We start from the raw sequence: 20905 nt of genomic DNA, 5'->3' as shown, positions 1-20905 counted from the left end.
TTGATATTCTCCCTCAATCGTATGCCGATCATAGTCCAATTTTGTTAACTTTTCAGGAACAGCCAAGAAACCCTCGATGGTCTTTGAATTTGCAAATCTTAAAAGAACCTCAATTTTTGGAAATAGCTAAAAAAGAAATTCAGGAATTTTTTAATCTTAATGTGGAGAAGGACACGAAGATTCCAGTTATTTGGGACGCATTTAAGGCCTTCTTCAGAGGGGTCGCTATTAGATACTCAATGAAGAGGAAGAGAGAACAAAGGAAATCCTATAACGAACTTATAACAAAATTGAAGCATTATGAGAAACAACAGAAAACTGGAAATCTAAAGGAGGTGAAGACCAGAATTATTTTTATTCAACATCAGATAAATACACTCTTGGCTGAAGAAATTGAGAAAAAATTAAAATGGACGAGACTAAACCACTTTGAAAATGCAAATAAAGTGAGCAGATGGCTGGCCTACAGATTGAGGAAGGAAAAGGAGAAAAAGATCATAAAAATGTTGAAAAATGAAGATAATGAGGAAGTGTTTCAAAATTCTCAGATGAAAGACATTATTCAAAAATTTTACGGAAATTTGTACAGAAAGCAAAACATCGTACAACTACAACAAGAGGATTACATAAAGGGAGTTAAAATGAAACAACTAACAAGGGAACAACAAGCAAGTTTGGAGAATCCTATTTCAATGCAGGAAATGGTGGATGTGATCAGAACTCAAAAAAGTAACAAGACTCCAGGCCCGGATGGGCTTCCGATTGAGTTCTTCAGAACCTTCGAAGACTTACTATTGCTGCCTTTTAAGAAAGTAATTGGGAATGTTTACAATTTAGGCGAGACCCCAGATTCTTGGAAAGAAGCTTTAATTACACTTATCCATAAAGAAGGTACTGATCCATCTGAAATTATAGACCTATCTAACTTTTGAACAGCGACTACAAGATTTTTGCTGCAATATTAGCAAATAGATTAAAGAAAGTAATTGCTGGCCTAATCCATGAAGACCAAACGGGTTTTGTTCCAGGACGACTGATGAACCAGAATGTGAGGATACTTTTAAATTTGATTGAATATTACAAGGAACACCCCGATAAAGAATTTGCTTCCATTCTGGTAGATGCAGAAAAGGCTTTTGATAACGTCAATTGGAACTTTATTAAAGTGACATTGACTGCAATTGGCTGTGGTGAAAAGTACCGCAGAATGGTTGAAGCGGTCTATTCGAAGCAGGCAGCGAAAGTGAGCTTTAATGGAGTGATGTCTGACTCAATAGAAATAGAACAAGGTACTAGGCAGGGATGCCCGTTATCTCCCTTGCTTTTCATTTTGACGCTTGAACCGTTAATTAAGAAGATTAGAGAAGATACCCGAATTCAAGGGACCAGAATAAATAATGTAGAATTTAAGACATTGGCGTTTGCAGACGATTTAATTTTTATTTTGGAACAACCCACCTCTTCGATAGTTCTCCTGAAGCAAAGATTGAGAGAATTTGGAGAAATATCTGGGTTTAAATTGAATGTTTCCAAGACTAAGATTTTAGTGAAAAACATGGAGAAAGCCCAAATTGAATCTCTAGAACAACTTTCAGGATTTAAGCATGAAAAAAAGATAAAATACCTTGGAATTCATTTGACAAGTGATGTAAAGACTTTGTATAGAGACAATTATGAAAATTTTTTGAAAGAAATACGCAACGACTTAGTCACCTGGAAAGACCTTCAAATCTCGCTTTTAGGCAGAATTGCTACAATAAAAATGAACATCCTCCCAAGGATCTTATTTCTTTTTCAAACAATCCCAATCATCTTACCCAGATTGTTTTTTCAGCAACTCAATTCTATGACCAAGACTTTTATCTGGCAAAGTAAGAAGGCCAGAATAAAATTGAAAGTGTTACAAGACAGCAAACTAAGAGGTGGTCTAGCTCTCCCAGATTGGAACTTGTATTATAAGGCGTGTTGCATTGCATGGTTGAGAGCTTGGTGTAAGCTAGACAATAAGAGATTAATGACTGTAGAGGGTGCCGGTCAGGGAGAAGGCTGGCATAACTACATGTGGTACCGTACCCCTGTAAAAACGGGTCGTTTCCTCAGACATGAAATAAGAAAATCTTTGTACAAGACTTGGGACGAAATTAAAGTGCAGTATACCTATACTCCAAAGTGGCTATCCCCGATAGAAGCTTTGACTCATCCTAACTTGTATAATTGAGATAACCCACAAGACTACGCTTACCTGTTAAATAACCAGAATGATTTGATTGAGGAAGAAATTTCTAAGTTAAATTGGTGGTTACAGTGCCAAGTTAAATCAAGATTTCAGAAGGATAAAGAAAAAGGTTTTTCGAATAAACCAATTGAATTAGATCTTATCTTAGAGTCTAAACAGAAGATAATTTCTAAGGTGTATGATTGGTTACTTCAAATCAAGATGCAGGACGAAGTTGTAAAAGAAGCATGGATCCGCTGGTTGAAAGACTTTGGTTATAATATAGACATGGAAGAGTGGGAAAAATTATGGAAACAGAACTTAAAATTAACAAAGCCAGCAGACCTTAAAGAAAACTTATACAAAATGGTATATAGATGGTACCTTACTCCAGATAGACTGGCTAAAATCTATCCCACATATTCAAATAAATGTTGGAAATGTCGAGAAGCTAAAGGATCGCTGTTTCATATATGGTGGCAATGCAAAGATGCGAGAAAATACTGGACCCAGGTTAATATTTGGATTCAAAAAATCCTGAAAATACAAATTAATCATGCCCCAGAATTGTATCTTTTAAGCATTTGTAGACAAAACTTTCCTATGGCAAAACTGAAATTGTTATTGTATATAATTACTATTGCTAGAATACTTTATGCCAAGTACTGGAAGACTGACAAAATCCCTAACAGAGATGAATTCATTAATAAGCTGTTAGATACCGCAGAATCTGACTTAATGTCCACAAGATTAAGAGATGGCAACGTGCAAAAATGTCAGGAGGAATGGGAACCCATCTACAAATGGGCTAAAAGCAGAGGTTTCGGCTTGGAGTAATAATAATTTTTTCTCTTAAATCCTCTCCATCTCCCAGTGTGTATGAGTGGGTAGATGTGGTAGGTGTTTGTTCTATTGTTGGGTTTTGAATGTATTTGGAATGAATTTTGTTCGGATTTTTGAATTAGGATTGATTGTATACGTGTTTGTGTATGTGTTTTTACTCTTGTTTTCTTTGTTGTGTCTATTCATTCTTTAATAAAAACTTCTTTAAAAAAAATGTGAGAATAAGTGATTTATTTTAAAACCTGCAAGAACTAAGTTAGGAAACTCCTAGAGATTTGGTGATGGAGCCTTGGGAAGTATTTCCCCATCTCTAATGCTCTTAGTATTCATGTGAAGTGGTAGTGGGAGTATGATTTCCCCATTTCTAATGCTCTTTAAATGCAACCCAAAACCACCATTCCTAGCAAGAAAAAGGGACTCCAGTTCCCCTCCTTGGAGGAGAGGCCATGATTCTGTGCGGTTGGGAGGTCAGGCTCCAGTCAGCTGACAAGAAAGGCATCTTCCATGTACAATGCTGGGCAGGGGGTGCAAGGGAGAAAGATGGGATAGCACAACAACACTTTAAAGTCAACAGTCTACACAAATCTTTCCCAGGGGTTAACCATTTAGTTTAGGATGCATAAAACAAACAATCCCATAGCAAAACATTTGCATGTCGAGGAGGGGGTGCCCAGTGGCACCCTAGGCAGGTGCCTACTTTGCCTACTCCCACGCGCTGGCCCTGACGCGGGATGGACTGAAATGAGAACAGAGTTTCCGGCTTCACACCAACATTTGCTGCAGCAGTGAAACATTAAAAGCTCTTCCCAGGTGTTTTTTTGGGGGGGCAGCAAAGAAAATGCACAAATATCCATCTATTCAAGGTGAGGGCAATGCAAAGCAGGAAGGATTGCCCTAAGTCTGAATGTCTGTTCTGCACCTTCAGTCACATTGCTGTGCCATGTTTTGTTATAATATTCTATTTTCAGATGCTTGCTTGCTGTCTGCATATTACGTCTATTCACTTTCAAAACTAAGTTCGTTGTACCCCTCGATTAGCCAGTACCAACCGGCTCTCAAGGTCAAGAGAGATCGTGGTGTGTGTCATTGTTGCTCTTTGATTTTCTTGTAAGAACTAAAGGCTTTGTAAAGGCACACTTTCAGGCTCGAATTCTGGTGGGACAGTGATGGTTGCTGATAAAGCTTCTCCCCTGCATCCACAAAGGTTGCTAGTCTTGGAGGTGCCACAGGACTCTTCCTCTTGTCTCCTGCTACAGACAGACTACCGACGCCACCCATCTTGGTTTATCTACTAACTCTTGCCTCTCACGTTCCCACTGCCTCTATTGAACTGAAATAAAATCATCCAGAATACAGAGGAGTTGATTAATAACAAACACACACTTAGGTGCAGCTACAGAAAATGTCAAGACTAATGAGGGCCTGCAGAAAGTAATAAGAATTATATTCTTCTGCATGAGAGGTTTTTCACAAAGAATAAGAGATGGAGAATAGAGTCTTGCAATCACTACAGATCATATTTTCCTGCAACAGATTCTAAGGGGAACATCTGGAATATTTTTGCAATTAAAAAGAAATAAATTTCTGGTTTCAAAGTTTCCAAGAAAATTATACATGAAATGTGCTATATGCAATGAATTACCAAAACCAAACAAAAACAAAACAGAACATAGAAGGTTCCTCATATTTTCCACTTTCAGTGGAAACACTGAAGTGTCCTTGTGTGGATCCACTGAGGCTGAAATTACACACCTTCCTCCCAGCCAGGGGGAGGAAGCCCATTACCTACGATGACTAAGAGTATGACCAACAATCTTCAGATTGTCCAATGCAAACTTCATTGCAGCCACAATTTCACAGTGGCCTCAGACATTATTGCTCTTTAAAGCCTTCGGCTCTCCAGCCACAGGGCTGCCTCCTCACTGGAGGTCTGGGGGCAATCAAGACAGCCAGCATCACAACCCCAGCAGCAACCATTTTCGTCTACTGAAGCAAAACAAAGGTCGTTTTCGCACTCACCTCCAGCCGGCGCGACCCCCCTCTTCACCGCGCAGGATCTGCGCGGATTTCGCACTAAATGCCGCGGAGCAGCCTTTCGCGCCGGAAACTCCCGTCACAAAAGCCGCGCAAACGCCAAACTGCTTTTTGGCGATTTACGTTTGAGCGGCTTTTGCGCCAGGAGTTTCCGGCGCAAAAGGCTGCTCCGTGGCATTTAGTGCGAAATCCGCGCAGATCCTGCGTGGTGAAGAGGGGGGTCGCGTCGGCTGGAGATGAGTGCGAAAACGACCAAAGCTGAAACGCACAAGCCCCCCCAAAAGACTTCCAACAACTATTCCAGTACAAGTGTTCATGTGCCTGTCTGCCCAATGAAAGCTCACAGTGGAATAAATGTTCCTCTTGAAGGCACCTCTGCACTTCTGCATCACAAGGCCTTTGGAAAAGCTGCTAAGATAAATGTAGAGGGGTGGGGGGAGAGAGTCTTAAACTGTGGAAGGAGGAAGCTGCAATCCCAGGTTTGTGGATGTAACCAAATTAAGCACAGCCATGAATGACTCTGACATTACAGAAGTCACCTTGGCCTTTCGTGAGTCTGGGCAACCGACCTGAACCCCTGTCACATTTCCTGAGCCTCTCTAACCTAAGAACAAAATATACAAGCGAACTTTTGTTTTTAAACAGTTATATCAGTGTTTTTTTTTAAAGCCTAACAGACCTGAAATAACTTCTGTAGGTAACAGTATTGTGACCAGTATTCTCTTAAGCTGAGTTTGTGTGAGCTAGCTCACAGATTTTTAGCCTCCAGCTCACTCATTTTCGTCTTAGCTCAGGAAGGATGACCCCAGAGCACAATGATTTCAAATCAAAGACCTTTATTGGCATATCTACAGCCAAAAGCAAATAAAGCATTGTAACATAGCAATAAGGTCTAGGGAAGATTAAGTGTATTCAAAGCAGTACTGTTGGAAAATTTAAAAATCCCTAAGAAAATTGGCAGCATACAAAACCTTGAGCCAAGGGAATCAGATCTAGGATTCCAGACAGATAAGTATAGTAAAGAACATTGCTATCTGAAATTTTGAATTTTAAGAAATTCTATAAGGAATTTGGTGACAGCATTAGTGATCTCAGGGACCAAATCATTTAAAAAGAAATTGACATTTTGACTTAGTATTCAGATGCCTTTTGGGATAGAACCAAGTTAAGAGCAGTTTTTCCTGGGATAATTCATACACAGGACATTGCACAATTATGTGCTCTATTGTGTCCAGACAGTTAAGACTACGAGGACATAGCCATTCTTGTCTTGGGATCTGATGGTATCTGCCATAGAGCATTCTAGAGGGGGATGCATTAACCCTTGCCAGAAAAAAGACTCTGTGTTGGAGAGGAATATCAAGATTATAAAAATAGCTTTTGCTGCTGTGACGGAACGGCCCTGGTTTGCCTACCAGACCCCGTTCCCCTTTTTGGAGGGAGCTATTTCTCCTCCGGCCACTTGGGCTCGCTGCCACCACCTGCTCAGTCTAGGGGTTCGGATTGAGAGGAACAGGGCTCCCAATCCCCCTCTCCAGCTCTGAGGCCAGGCCTCAAGGTCCTCTGCCACCCTGTACTTGGGTATCCCAGAGACCACAGCACTTCTTTGGGGAACCCCTGGAGGATTGGCACCTTATCCTACTACAGGCCTTCCCCCTTTCCCCGGGGCCCCCTTCATAAAGCATGGTCTAAAGCGGTTGGGGACCTATGTGGTAAAAAGTTTGACTGCCAGCATTCAAAACAGTAAAAATATTTAATTATAGGGGAAAAAGAAAAGAAAAGAAAAGCAGTTGCATGTAAAAGTTTAGCACAGCACCCAAGCAGCAACTAGAATGACAAATACAAGGTGGATTTAAATGCATCCACCCGTCCCTGGTCTAAACTTGCCCGGCCTTGTGGATGACTTCCTCGGTCTGACTGCCTGTTGTTCCCTCTTCCTCTTGAGAAGGCCTCTCCCACAGTCAGGAGCCCACAGACTGACAACCTCTCTCCTTGAGGGCCAGCCGAGAACTGACCTTTTCCCGCCTCACTTCAATAAAAAAGAAGAACTTCCTGCCCCTCTAGCAGGCTTTCCCCCTAGAGTTGATGGTTTAACTCCGGAAGGGAGGGGGGGGGAGTGAAGGGAAGGCTAGGCCACAAAGCCTGCCTTAGCAGTTTCATGTTCCCTCACAACCAAGCACCACCATTAACTAAGATGGCGTTTCTCCACAGCTGCTATTTATATTTCTGAATTAATCAAACAACAATTACTTGAGCACAATAACTTATACAGTAGATCATAGCTTTTAATGCCAGTAGCTCCCAACTTCAATACCAGGAGCTCACAAAGTATAATTTTTGCTCACAAGACTCTGCAGCTTAGAGGGAACATTGAGTGGGAGTCAAGTTCCTTTGAGCTGAGATTATCTGTTTGAAATCAACATTTAGAGAATACATAAAATACATAAAACCCCAAAATCACAGTTTAGGCTAGCCAGTAACTGAATCAGCCTTGAATATAACCTCTTACTTAATATCAGTAAAACAATCCTTGACTATAACTTTGAATACTGGAAGAGAGTCCCACAGCTCAGCCAACTATTTCCAGGTTAGGACAGACCTCCTACAGTGGAATTATTCTCACTCTTGTAAAGAAAGCACCTCCTGCAGTAAGATTCAATCCATGAGTTCTTAATATTTAGATGCACGTGATATATATCGGAAGGTATATATCAAAGGGTTGAAATTAAAATCAAAGGGTTGAAATTAAATCAAAAGAGTTTCCGGCTCAACATTAGGAAGAACTTCCTGACCGTTACAGCGATTCCTCAGTGGAACAGGCTTCCTCGGGAGGTGGTGGGCTCTCCTTCCTTGGAGGTTTTTAAAGAGAGGCTAGATGGCCATCTCACAGCAATGAAGATCCTGTGAATTTAGGGGGAAGTGTTTGTGAGTTTCCTGCATTGTGCAGGGGGTTGGACTAGATGACCCTAGAGGTCCCTTCCAACTCTATGATTCTATACAGGAATGTTTTAAATTCATCTGTTTTTCCACTACTTTTTAAAATCCAAAATAATATCTCTCCTAATTTGTGGTGATACAGCTCTGTGGAGAATTCTCAAGCCTTTAGGGCTTGTTTCAGATTGCTGACAACCATTACAAACGGCTGAAATTTGTGATCTGCACCCAGCAACTAAGAATTTACATGCAATCGTTAACTGTTGCAAATAAGTCCACAAAAGTTACATGCTTACAAAAATCACCAGTCCCCCCAGCACCCCTGGTGGAGGGGGGAGGGCTTGCAGGACAAAATTTATGGGGCCAAGCCAGCTGAAGAAACCCTGAAGCCAGTAACATGCTGCATTCAGAATGCATTGACATTTTTTTAAAACAACTTCTCATGCAGTCGTGCACTGCAGCCAATATGGAGCGGAGTAGCTCCGCTTTCTGCTTGCCAGGCCTTTCTGCAAAATGTCTAAGTGGGAGGCAAACACTTGCATGTCCTGCTACAACCATCAACCAGGCCTGCGCTGGGGCAAGGCAAGACCAGTCAGTTTTAAACAATTTATTGGTAGCATATGGTTACAAAGCTTATCTATTTCTTAATTTTTTCTTTTTTTTTCACATTAACCCATATGACATTTCCATCCCCCCTCCCTCCAATGTTGACTTCCCCGAGGTTATAAGTTCAAATCCATACTAAAGGCACTTCTGATTGCTCAAAGTTCCGTATATATATTCTTACAACTAAAAAAATGTCCAATATTTCTTTACTTTCCAAGTTTTCTCCATATATCCTTTAAATTTTCTCCACTCCCTTTTGAATATCTCTAAATCATAGTCTCTTAGTGTTCTGGTTAATTTGTCCATTTCACACCACGATAAAACTTTCATGGTCCATTCCCATTTCTCTGGTATTTTTTCTTGCTTCCAAAGCTGCGCGTACAAAGTCCTAGCAGCTGATAACAGGTACCAAATTAAAGTCCTGTCTTCTTTTGGGTATTTTTCTAATTGTAATCCAAGTAAAAACGTCTCTGCAATTTTCTTAAAATCATAGCCCAAAATTTTGGTGATTTCTTGTTGTATCATCTTCCAGAATTCTTTCGCTCTTTCACATGTCCACCACATATGGAAGAAAGAACCTTCATGTTTTTTACATTTCCAACATCTATCCGACATTTTCTTACTTATCTTAGCCAATTTTTTCGGAGTCATATACCACCTATACATCATTTTAAAACAGTTCTCCTTAATGCTTTGACAAGTTGATATCTTCATTGAGTTCTTCCAGAGGTGCTCCCATGTTTCCATTTGTATTTCTCTATTCACATTAATTGCCCATTTGACCATTTGAGACTTTACTACTTCTTCTTCTGTAGACCATTTCAATAATAACTTATATACTTTTGATATCAATTTTTCATTGTCACCTAACAGGACTCTTTCCAGTTCTGTTTGTTCTCGTCTAATCCCCTCTGATTTTATGTCATTTTCCATCAAACTTTTAATTTGTTGCATTTGAAACCAATCATAATTGTTATTTAGCTCTTCTGAGGTTTTTAATTCAATTTTGTCTCCTTGAATCTTAAGCAGTTGGTTATATGACATTTCTCTTTTTTCTTCAGAATCAGCTGTTATTTTTATTACTTCTGCTGGCACTATCCATAATGGTTTTCTCTCGTCCCCGTATTTCTTGTATTTTATCCAAGTATTTAGTAATGTATTTCTGACATAGTGGTGAGAGAAAAAACCATCCATTTTATTCTTCCCATAGTACATGTATGCATGCCAGCCGAATCTATTTCCGTGAGCTTCTAACCACAAAGGTTTTTTATCTAACAGCATTATCCAATCTTTTATCCATGTCAAACAAACTGCATCGTGGTATAGTCTTAGATCGGGAAGTTGAAAACCTCCTCTCTCTTTGGCATCCGTTAAGATCTTCATCTTTATCCTTGGTTTCTTTCCGGCCCAAATGAAATCAGAGATTTTCCTTTGCCATTTGTTGAATTGTTTTGCTTCTTTTACAATCGGGATGGTTTGAAACAAATACATTATCCTTGGCAAAATATTCATTTTGATTGCAGCTATCCTGCCCAGTAAGGACAAGTTGAGTTTATTCCATTTCATCAAATCTTTGTCCATCTTACACCACAGTTTTTCATAATTGTTTTTGTATAAATCAATGTTCTTCATTGTTATCTCTATTCCAAGGTACCTAACTTTGGTTGTGACTTCACAACCTGTCACCTTTTGTAGTTCGTTTGTTTTATTTGGTTGCATGTTTTTACAGAGGAATTTCGATTTCTCCTTATTTATGTATAATCCTGCTAGTTCTCCGTATTCTTTTATCTTAGCTAACAGCAGTGGTGACACTTGAACCGGATTCTCCATTATGAACACTATATCATCTGCAAAAGCTTTATATTTATAAGAGAATCTTCTAATTTTTAGACCTTCTATTTTTTCATCTTTTTGAATTTGTTGTAACAAAATTTCAAGAGTCATTATAAACAACAATGGTGATAGCGGGCATCCTTGCCTTGTTCCTTTACTCACTTTCAATTCTTTGGTAAGGTCTGCATTTATACACAATTTTGCATGCTGATCTGTATATATTGCTCTTGTCATTTTTATAAATTGTTCCCCTAAATTAATTTTTTCCATTACCGCAAACATAAAGTCCCAATTTAAGTTGTCGAAGGCTTTCTCTGCGTCAACAAAAAATAAGGCCACTTCTTTTTCCGGGTGCTTTTCATAATATTCCACAACATTAATAACAGCTCTTACATTGTCCCTTATTTGTCTTTTAGGAAGAAATCCCGCTTGGTCTTTGTTTATAAAGTTGGTCAGGTATTGTTTCAGTCGCTCTGCTAAAATTCTTGTATAGATCTTATAGTCATTATTCAACAATGAGATTGGTCTATAATTTTTTACGTTTGTGCTATCTTTATCTTCCTTAGGAATCAGAGAGATTACAGCTTCCCTCCAGGTCTTTGGGATTTTCCCTTCTTCTCTTATCGTGTTTAACAACTTCAACAGTTTGGGTGTTAATTCATCCTTGAGAGATTTGTAAAATTTTGACGTGAATCCATCTGGCCCTGGAGCTTTACCCTCTTGCATTGCTTTTATTGCTGCTTCTATTTCAATTTTCTCTATTGGGTCATTTAATATCTTTTTCATATGTTCCGTCAAAGGTGCCACCTGAATGTTTCGTAGATACTCTTCCACTTTTTCTTTACTTACATTCACACCCTTGAATAAATTTGCATAGTATTTAAAGAATTCTCTTTTAATTCCTTCTTGATCCACTACTGTTTTCCCATTTGCCATGATTTTATTTATAGTCTTATTTTCTTTCCTTTTTTTTAATTGCCAGGCCAGGTATTTACCAGGTTTGTTTGCACTTTCAAACGATTTCTGTTTCAAATTTTTTAAATTCCATTCTAATTCTTTATTCAGCAAATGTTTAACTTGGGATTGTAATATCGTAATTTCTTTTATTAATTTTTTCTTCCCTGGTCTTTTTTTTAAGTCCTTTTCTTTTTTATCTATTTCATTTTGCAGTGCTGACAGCCTTTCTTCTCTTGCTCTTTTGTCTTTATTATTCAATGTAATTAATATACCCCTCATTACTGCTTTATAAGTGTCCCATACTGTTGGATATTCCATATCATCCATTTCATTTATTTGGAAGAATGCTGCAGTCTCCTTTTCTAAGAATGATACAGTGTCTTTATTTTGTAGTAAATCCTCATTAATTCTCCATCTTCTTGATTTTCTTTGCAATTTTGTTGACCAGCATATTGGATTATGGTCCGCCCAAACCTTTGGAAGAATCTCAATTTTTTTTGTTATGAGGCCCAAGCCTTGGGAACCCCACAACATGTCAATTCTGGAAAAAGAATTATGCCTTGCTGAGAAAAATGTATAGTCTCTTACCTCAGGGTTGAACTTTCTCCAAATGTCTTCTAGATTTTCCTGTTTAATCAACTCAAAGAAAGAATTGGGCAGCTTCCCTTCTTTATCATTCTTCTTTGGACTTGATCTGTCAAGGTTATTTTGTATTGTCCCATTAAAATCGCCCATCATCAATACCTGGTCATAAGTCTCTTCGTCCATTTGTCTATTTATGTCTTTAAAGAATTTGTCTTTCGCTCCATTGGGTGCATAGAGTCCTAGTAGTAACGTTTTTTTCGCCTCTATCGTCACCTCAACAGCAATGTATCTTCCTTCTTTGTCTTTAAAGATTAATTTTGGGTCAAGTTGTTCTTTAATGTAAAAAACCACCCCTCTTTTCTTTTGCTCTGCTAGTGAAAAAAATTCCAACCCCAAATTTCTATTCCACAAAAATTTACTGTCCTTGCGTTGTATATGAACTTCCTGTAAACAAATTATATTACATTTTTGCTTTTTAATCCAATGAAATGTTCTCCTTCTTTTCTGTGGTGAATTTAGTCCATTTATATTCCAAGATAGTAATTTGTACTCCATTATGATGTTGGTTCTTTATTTTCTTCAAAAAAGCTATGCATCTCTTGTTCGCTTCTTATTGTAATCCTTTTGCCATTTTGTTCAAATCCAAGACCCTCTGGTATTATCCATCTATATCTTGTGCCCTCTGCACGCAACTGATCGGTTAGCTTCTTGTACTTTTTCCTATCGCTGATCACTTCTCTTGGTAGCTCTTTCATTATTTTAACTCTGCTCCCTTCTATTGCCCAGGCTTTTTGGTACCCTTTCCTCAAAATTTTCTCTGCCACTTCTTTTGATCTTAATCTTATGACGATGTCTCTTGGCAGACCTTTATTTTTCGCATAAACTGAGTTGACTCTGTAGGCACCCTCCAACATACTCTTAAATCTGTCAGGGTCTTCTTCTATGTACTCAGTGATGATATCCACCATATAGCCTTTTAAGTCTGTGTCTTCTTTTTCAGGTACCCCTCTTAGACGCACTTGTGACTCCAGCAACTTACAGTCGTGTATTATGACCTTTTCTTGAATTTTTAGCAAGGCAGAGGCCTGTGTATCCACTTTCATCTCTACCTCTTTCACTTTATTTTGAGTCTCTTCCTTAAAATTCTCTATCTCCTTCTTAAGGTCTCCAACTTCTTTTTTAATATCTTTTTTTATTGCCAAATGCAATTTGTCCATAGCTTTTAACATTTTTGCCTCCAGAGCGTCAAATTGAGCCTGCATCTTGTCAAATGATTGGGCTCTTGCACGTGTTGTTCTTTCTACTGACATATAAAAAATCACCAAACCTTAAAAAAATCCCCACATAAAATTTAGCATCCAATCCAATAGCTTAGAGCCAGTTCTTTCAGATGAGACTAGTTTCGTTTTTCTCCCTTCTTCCTGAGCAAAGATATTGAATTTTAACAATTTTGACAGTTTTTCTCCCTTTTAAAATGGCAATCGTTATTTCTCTATGGTACAGTTCCAGCCTAGAGAGGTCTCTCTTCGTCTTTCTTGATCTGAGTCTTGGACTCAATTCCTTCCTAGTTCAAAGGTCGGATGTCACAGCTCTTGTTGTCCTTATAGGCTCTGATTTATTGTCCAGCCCCTTTTAGTTTCACTTCCTGTCACAGCTTAGACTGATCTCGTGTCTAATCTCGCAGTTTTTTGAGCTGCATGAAGAAACCACAACCACAAAAATTCACAACAATATGTCCTTTCTCCAAAATATCTTTGAAGGCAATTGTTTTTACGGCGTTCAGTTTTCCCAAGCTGAATTCTTTTCCTGCTGTGCCCCCACTCAGCTCAGTTCATTCTAGGTTCTGCAGTTTATGGGCATATATACACGGCAACTCTCTTTTCTTTCTTCTGCGTCACCAGCCTCCCATTGCCAACTTTCACTCTTATCTTGAAAGGTTTTTTTTTTTTTTTTTGCTGTTGTTCACATCCAAAGCCACAGAGCTCAGCTTAACAAGGTAAAAGTTTTTTTTCATTCAATTATGCTTTGCCTTCGTCTGTTATTAATCCACTCAGTGTTTAAACTATATTCAAAGTCTCTCAGAGTGAAGATAAGAATGATGAGTCTACCTTTTAGATGTTCTCAACTCCCCCGGCTGCTATTTTCTTGCAATTAAAATCAGTCCTTCTAGCGTGCTTGGATTCCGACAGCCTTAAGTGACCGAAGTCACTTTAGAGTCACTGCAGACGATGGTTGACATTCCATTGCCGGACATCAAGAAATGAAGGAGTCAGTTCCCTGACTGCTCCAGTTCGATATCAACAGCATTAAAGGAAGATAAGTCGTCTTGGGTTAACCCTTGCCTAGGGTTAATGAGCATAGACCTTATCAGGGGTCTTTAATACCCTGAACAGTGACAATAAAATCCCCCTCTGTTAGGGAGCTGCAGACTGTCTTCCAGCCAAACAGGAAGTCAAGGCAAGACCAGTCAGGACAGCTCATGGCTGCAAGAGTCATTGCCAGGCTGAGGCCTCCTGCCAAGGCCCCCCCCCCCCCGGCATTTCCCTTCCCGCCTCTTTTCCTTCCACCCAGCCCCATAGTTTTGTCGTTGCTCAGTCACATCTTCCTTCTTTGTCTACTGTAGAAGATAAAACAACCTTCCCTCTTTTCTCAGTTTCTCTTCTGCTCTTCCACTTTTCTCCTCCTTCACTTTGCTCTTTTCCTTTCATGATGCACCTTCCTTTCTCTCTCCCCCCTCCAAATTTCCTCTCCCCTCCTTCATTTGGCCAGAGCAAGATGTTCATTTGGAAGGCAACCTAGTGGGACTATTTACTGTCATTCTATCATTTCTTGTTGGGAAGGTCATTGTACGCCTTTGTGGTGATAAGAGTTGTTTTGTGAAACTGGAAGTTAGTTTGTAAAAGTCAGTCTTGTATGATAGCAGCAAACTCTAGTTAATATTGCAAACAGAAGGGCAGGGAATTAATGTTCCCTATGATCTGTCTAAGTCAGGGGTGTCAAACATGCAGTTCGGGGGCCAAATCAGGCCCCCGGAGGGGTCCTATCAGACCCCTGAGCAACTGGCTGCCATCTGCTTCCTTCTCCCTCTCTCTTGCTTCTTTCTGCATCACAGATTGCTTTGCAAGGCTTGTTCAATTGCACAGGAGCTACAGAGCAAAATCTCCATTGGCTGAGGCTCCTCCCTGGGGGGGTGGAATAGCTTGCTTTGCCTGGCTCTCTCAATTGCACAGCAGAGGTACTGAGCCACTCCGCTCTTCCTTCTATTGGCTGAGGCTCCCCCTCCGCTTCCTTGCCCAGTTCCCTGGATCACATGGGAGAAATACAAAGAAAGCTTCTTTAAGATTAATTAGTGCTAAAGTTTTAAGCGTGTTCTAAGTTTTTAAAAAAAATATGTTTGTGTTCTTTATAAAATTTATAACTCTGCTGCCTAAAACTTAAATACGTACACACAGGGCCCAGCCCAACCCGACATAGCCCGGCCCAACAAGGTCTCAATTATGTCAGATCCGGCCCTTGTAACAAATGAGTTTGATACCCCTGGTCTAAGTACGTAGTAAAACAAGGCCTCCCCTCCACCCTTCCACCCAGCCACTTTACTTGCCTTACATTGTAATGAAATCTTCATCTGCCTTAGTGGTCACACATGTGGGACAGAGGTTAGAATTCCACCCCCAATTAGATTTAATTACATTTTAAACACTGTTCAGGAAGTGGCTTCTTGTATTGATGGAACATCTAATGTCACTTTGTAAATGTTATTTTGTTACTGTAGACATCAAGGTATCTCGGGGAATGACTCCCCAAGAGAGCACTGCACTCTGCCAAGAAGAACTTACTGGCAATTTCTTAGAAAATGGCTACTAAAATTTCCAGCCTTCTCAGATGGAGAAAATGAAAATTATTTTTGAATAGTCTTTGAAAATGCCATATTGTGGATGTGGAAAACGGTTAAACTGTATTTTTAATTCTTGAGCTATGTTTTTCTTTTTCTAGTGCATGACCAGCAGGTTATTAAACTTTAATAAACGGAACCTACTGGCGACCCCTGGCCGGAAAGACAGCCAGCTGTCCTCACCCCCACCCCATACCTGGTGGAACTCTCAGCCTGCGTGGGGCCTCAGGCTGTTTCGTGGGGCCTGCAAGGCAGAGGTGTCCCACCAGACCTCCGGGTGAGGCCAGCAACGGTCTCCATCTCGCCTGGCACCCTCCCCACACTGCTTTGCTTTTAACTGTTTTGATTTATGAATGCATTCTTATATAGTTGTTCACCATCCTGAGCCTTGTGTGTACAGGGGAGGGTGGTCTCAAAGTCCAATTTATACATAAATAAATGTTCTATGACAAATGACATCATCTTTTTAGAAAACATGTCAGCCAAATGTGCCCCCGTGATCCCAAGCCTTCTTGTGCTGCACCACAACGGAGCCATTTTGCTCCTGCTCCTTTCGTGCCAGGCAGAGGTGCAAGGGGAAACTCATGTAGATTTCTTACTGATTTACTTACTAAATTTTTAAAAATAAACTAGCACCCATTTCATGAGATGTAAGAAGTGTATCCTATATCGGTATATGTGTACAAATAAAAAAATTAAAAAATTAGACACATGGCTTGGATCAGGTTCATACAGGGCTCTCCAGGTGGAATCAGCTGATTGGTTAATGTGTTAGTAATTTATAGCACAGTGATCATACCAAAGAGACAGAAAAAAAAAACTTTCTTGCTTACAAAAGTCTTGCTGTCAAAAATGCCAGGATTCCATTTTGAGGGTCCGTTCTTCAGCGTAATAATTGTTGCAACATGAACACAGGAAGTGGCCTTATTGAAAGCATTTAGAAAATTGATCCACCACTTCTACCAAGTCATGCTAAAGGTGGCTTACAATTAAAACAACAAAACTGATAAAAACCAGCCACGCCATTAAAGTAGGCCATTGAAAATAAATGAAAGCATCAAAGCAATGTGATGTGTGTGTCATTCTGCTCCAGCCAGGTGCTGCCGCACACACAGGCCGGACATGGGGCCAGAGCTTAATGAAGAGTCTAAGCAGGCCACGGCCAGTTGTCCAAAAAGCAAGACCAAGACGGCAGCAGCAAATCAGTGTTTCAGGAAACAAGCTGAAGCCACGTTGGAGGGCTCCTCCCCCAAACTTTTATACGCTTTGAGCACCACCATGGCATGTCATGCCTGTGACTCCTGCTTCCTAAAATGAGTCCATCTCTATTTCAGATTCTCTTTACAAGTCAAAACACCTTTAGTCAAACAATCTAAGAAACCAACCCTAATGCTGTATTCCAGGGGTGGCCAACGGTAGCTCTCCAGATGTTTTTTTGCCTACAACTCCCATCAGCTCCAGCCATTGGCCATGCTGGCTGGGGCTGATGGGAGTTGTAGGCAAAAGAACATCTGGAGAGCTACTGTTGGCCACCCCTGGAATACTGCATTAGGGTTGGTTTCTTAGATTGTATTCCATGCATGCCATCATTCAGATGGAACTTTTGGAAAGTGGAATCTAATAGAGGGAACCCAATTCTCCCTCTAAAATTCTGTAGGTACAGCAACTAGCAAACACAGATTTCAATCCATTAAAACCATCATATTTTAAAGAAATAACTTCTCAAACAAAATGATCCAACTGGACTAAAGGCCCAAAGATTATGCAGCAATCTATTTTTAGATATTTATGTTCGTGTGTCAATAAGTTACTCTAACTACTCTGCATCTCCATAGACTACCATTTATTTTCTACCCTGCTTTCTCAAGCCAATTCTTCAGAAAAGGGAGCCAGTGCTCATCAGACTCCTAAGTCAAGCCAGTTCATCTCCACAGTTTTCACAATGTGTATTTTTGCTATCAGTTTTTGCCAGCAATTCATTATCAGGTAACACATATGAAACAGTGTAAGGTTACTTAAATTTCACTTTTTCCTTCTCAGACCCTGTCTGGAAGATGATCATAATGAACATCAAGCAGAAAGGGGGAAAGGCCAAGCAGTTCTCAAGCGGTGCCTACCTGATGCTGTTCATGCTTCCAGTCTCTGAGCCCAGTTTACATCTCTCCAGCTGGCTGGCTACAATCTGGCGTTCAGCCTCCAGTTCTCGGGTCAGCCGCTCAAACTGTAACTCCTGAAATACAAAACACAGGGGGGGATCAGGCTCGAGTCTTGGGGGCGGGGCTCCAAGAAATCCAAAAGCTTACCTAGGAGGAATTTTTTTTAAAAAAGAACACTCAACAAAAAGACCCAATGACTAACGACAGAGTTATCCTTCCTCTTCAGGTTAAGATTGGCTCAGGGATAGAAACTGCTCAGATGGAAGTTTATCAGAGCTAAAAGTCAGCTTCATGGGATTTTCGAAGTTGATAACAGAATACTGTGATTGCTGGCATATGGACTGCATAGAAGTAGGTCTGCCACGCCATCCCAATCAGTAAACTCCTGACCCTTCAGAAGTCCCACTGACCCTTCATGGCTTTGAGGGACACCTTTGGACTGCTGACCCTTTACCACCGTAAGCCAGAGAGTGACATGGCTGGGCTGGCATAGGTGGCACCAGGGGGATACACTAAGGAACGGCTGGACCTTGATCAGTATCCAGCACTGTTGCAGCTCCAGCTGCTCTGCTGTGGGGGGCTCATTCCTCCTCCTCTCCTAGCCTGCCTCTTGCAGGAGTCCAAAGCAGGAGACCAGCTGTTTGACCATCACAGCTGGACCTATTGTAGGCATGCCATGAGAGGACGCCTCTGCCTGACAGTGTCTCTTTCTAAGGCGCATGAGTGTGAGTTCAGCCAAGAGAAAGCAACCCCATCCATTCAAGACATTTGGGGGTTACTTCATAGCTGAATCTGTTTCAGTGGTGTTTGGAAGCCAGAGTTCGGCTTCTGTTAGGACAGGGACTCCTTCAACATTACAGCAAAATGCAGCTTCTGAACAGAAGGGTTATGGCTGCCCGTTGTGCAAAAGCAGTCAGAACCGTCACGGAGATGACAGACGGACAGTTCTTCATAGGACACTGAAGATAATGCAGCACCATGTTATCAGGAAGGACCTAAATAAGCCATAAACATTGCTGAGTGCATCCATGAAATTCTTTGGGAAAGAAAAATTATAAATATCTAGAAACTCAAGTTTGACTTCTAACACTGCAAACAAATGGAAACATTTCCGAAAGGAGTCTGGTGGACAGAGGAGCAACAAACGCATCACATACTGAGGACGAGGCACCAAAGGTGGGAATCTTCTTGCACGTGGCTGGCAAGAAAGCCGTCCAATTATTTCATAGCTTCACTCTCTCAGACTCTGAACTGTCCAGTTTGGTAACACAAAAGCTTAAAGAGTGTTGTCTATCTCAGGAGTCCCCAATCTTTTTGAGCCTGTAGGCAAATCTGGAATTGCAACACAGAGCACTGGGCCCAAGTCAGAAATGGGCACTGCAGGAGGCAGAGCCAACCGCAAATGACTCCCACAAGAAGCAGAAAGGTAAAATGGCAAGGTTAGGCATAATTCTAGCAGTAACTCTTCAGCCTTTAACAGGATGCATTTTCAGCCATACTGTCAACCACACCTCCAGATCAGAAGCCCTGCTGGACAAAGCCACCCCCGCCCCCCAGCTGGACCCACTTTCTAAAAACACTTGGTGGGCTCCTGGGAAGGTGCTGTAGGTGCCATCTTCAGGCAGGGATGCCAAGAGAACACCATGGACCCCCAAAAATTCCACCAGCTCCCCCCCCCCCAAATATGATCCTGGATATAAACCAAATATCATAACAAATCATGTGGCTGGCTTGAAAGGCAAGAGGAAACAAACCACGAGCATCCCAGAGCCAGTTTGGTGCAGTGGTTAAGTGCACAGACTCTAATCTGGAGAAGGGAGTTTGATTCCCCATTCCTCCTTCCACCTGCAGCCAGCTGAGTGACTTTGACTGAATGGGCACAGTCCTCTCAGAGCTGTTCCCTCAAGAGCAGTTCTTGAAAGAGCTCTCTCAGTCCCACCTGCTTCACAGGGTGTCTGTCTGTTGTGGGGAGGGGAAGGGAAAGGAGACTGTAAGCCACTCTGGACTCCAAGCGAAGGGCGGGGGATAAATACAGTCTCTTCTTCTATTGCAAAGGAAGCGCAGGGTCTCTCTTTGGAGAATATTGCTCCAGGTCTGAAAACTGGCCCCCAACCCTGTCAAGTCTGCTGTATTGTTATTAACATGTTGTCTAACTCTGGTTCAGAAGCAAGGGATTCTGGGCTCTTACTGAACACCGATGCTGCTAGCTACCTCTCCTCCCCCCCTCCTCCTCTTAGCTATGCCTTTGTTGTGTAGTCTGCTTTGAAATGCTGATATGTGAACAAGATTGTGGAGCCTTCTCAAGCTGGGTGTCTGTGAGAGTGTTAAGCGCCAAGGCCTTGGCTTGGGAATGAGGGAGTAACATCCTTGTGCGAAAATATACTGCATAGAGTGCCCCGCCCGTAGGAATCCTTTGATCTATACCTTAAATGCTTGGTTACTGTCCATGTACCCCAGTCCTTCAATCTCTATCATGGTCTTCAGTTCTGCTTTCAATAAACTAGAAGCTTTGTTTTACCCAAAGACTCGTTATTGAATCCAGCCGACTTGACAAACCCCAGAACAATGATGGAAATTGCAGTGCCAAAAATGGAGGGAACTGGAATCCCCTCAACCAGCGTCTCTTCAGGGTAGGCAACACATTGTGAGAGAGCTTTCTGGCAACCTGTGATGTTTCTCTGAGATTCAGGCCTCAATCCGCCACGGAAGGGAAGAGGGTGAGGCGCTCCCTGCCAAGCCTCCCTCACAGCGGGGTTGTTGGGAGGGTAACTGGAGGAGAGGAAAGGAGACAGGGTTGATTTGGGCCCCCGCTAGGGGGAAAGACTTACTGGGGATGAGCACCTCATTTTA

At 41.1% G+C, this 20905-nt stretch overlaps 1 protein-coding gene across 1 annotated transcript in view; it reads right to left on the bottom strand.

Annotated features, from left to right (window-relative positions):
* The window catches only part of LOC132575576 (catenin delta-2-like), a 259469-nt gene that overhangs the window by 218464 nt on the left and 20100 nt on the right, over positions 1–20905 (bottom strand). Inside the window, exon 2 of the mRNA XM_060244383.1 lies at positions 18017–18129. Coding sequence (XP_060100366.1) covers positions 18017–18129 — 113 coding nt within the window. The remainder of the gene's footprint in view (positions 1–18016; positions 18130–20905) is intronic.

Source organism: Heteronotia binoei, chromosome 7 (genome assembly GCF_032191835.1).
Source record: "Heteronotia binoei isolate CCM8104 ecotype False Entrance Well chromosome 7, APGP_CSIRO_Hbin_v1, whole genome shotgun sequence".
NCBI classification, from domain to species: Eukaryota; Metazoa; Chordata; class Lepidosauria; order Squamata; family Gekkonidae; genus Heteronotia; species Heteronotia binoei.
This window is presented reverse-complemented; position numbering and strand designations above follow the sequence as displayed.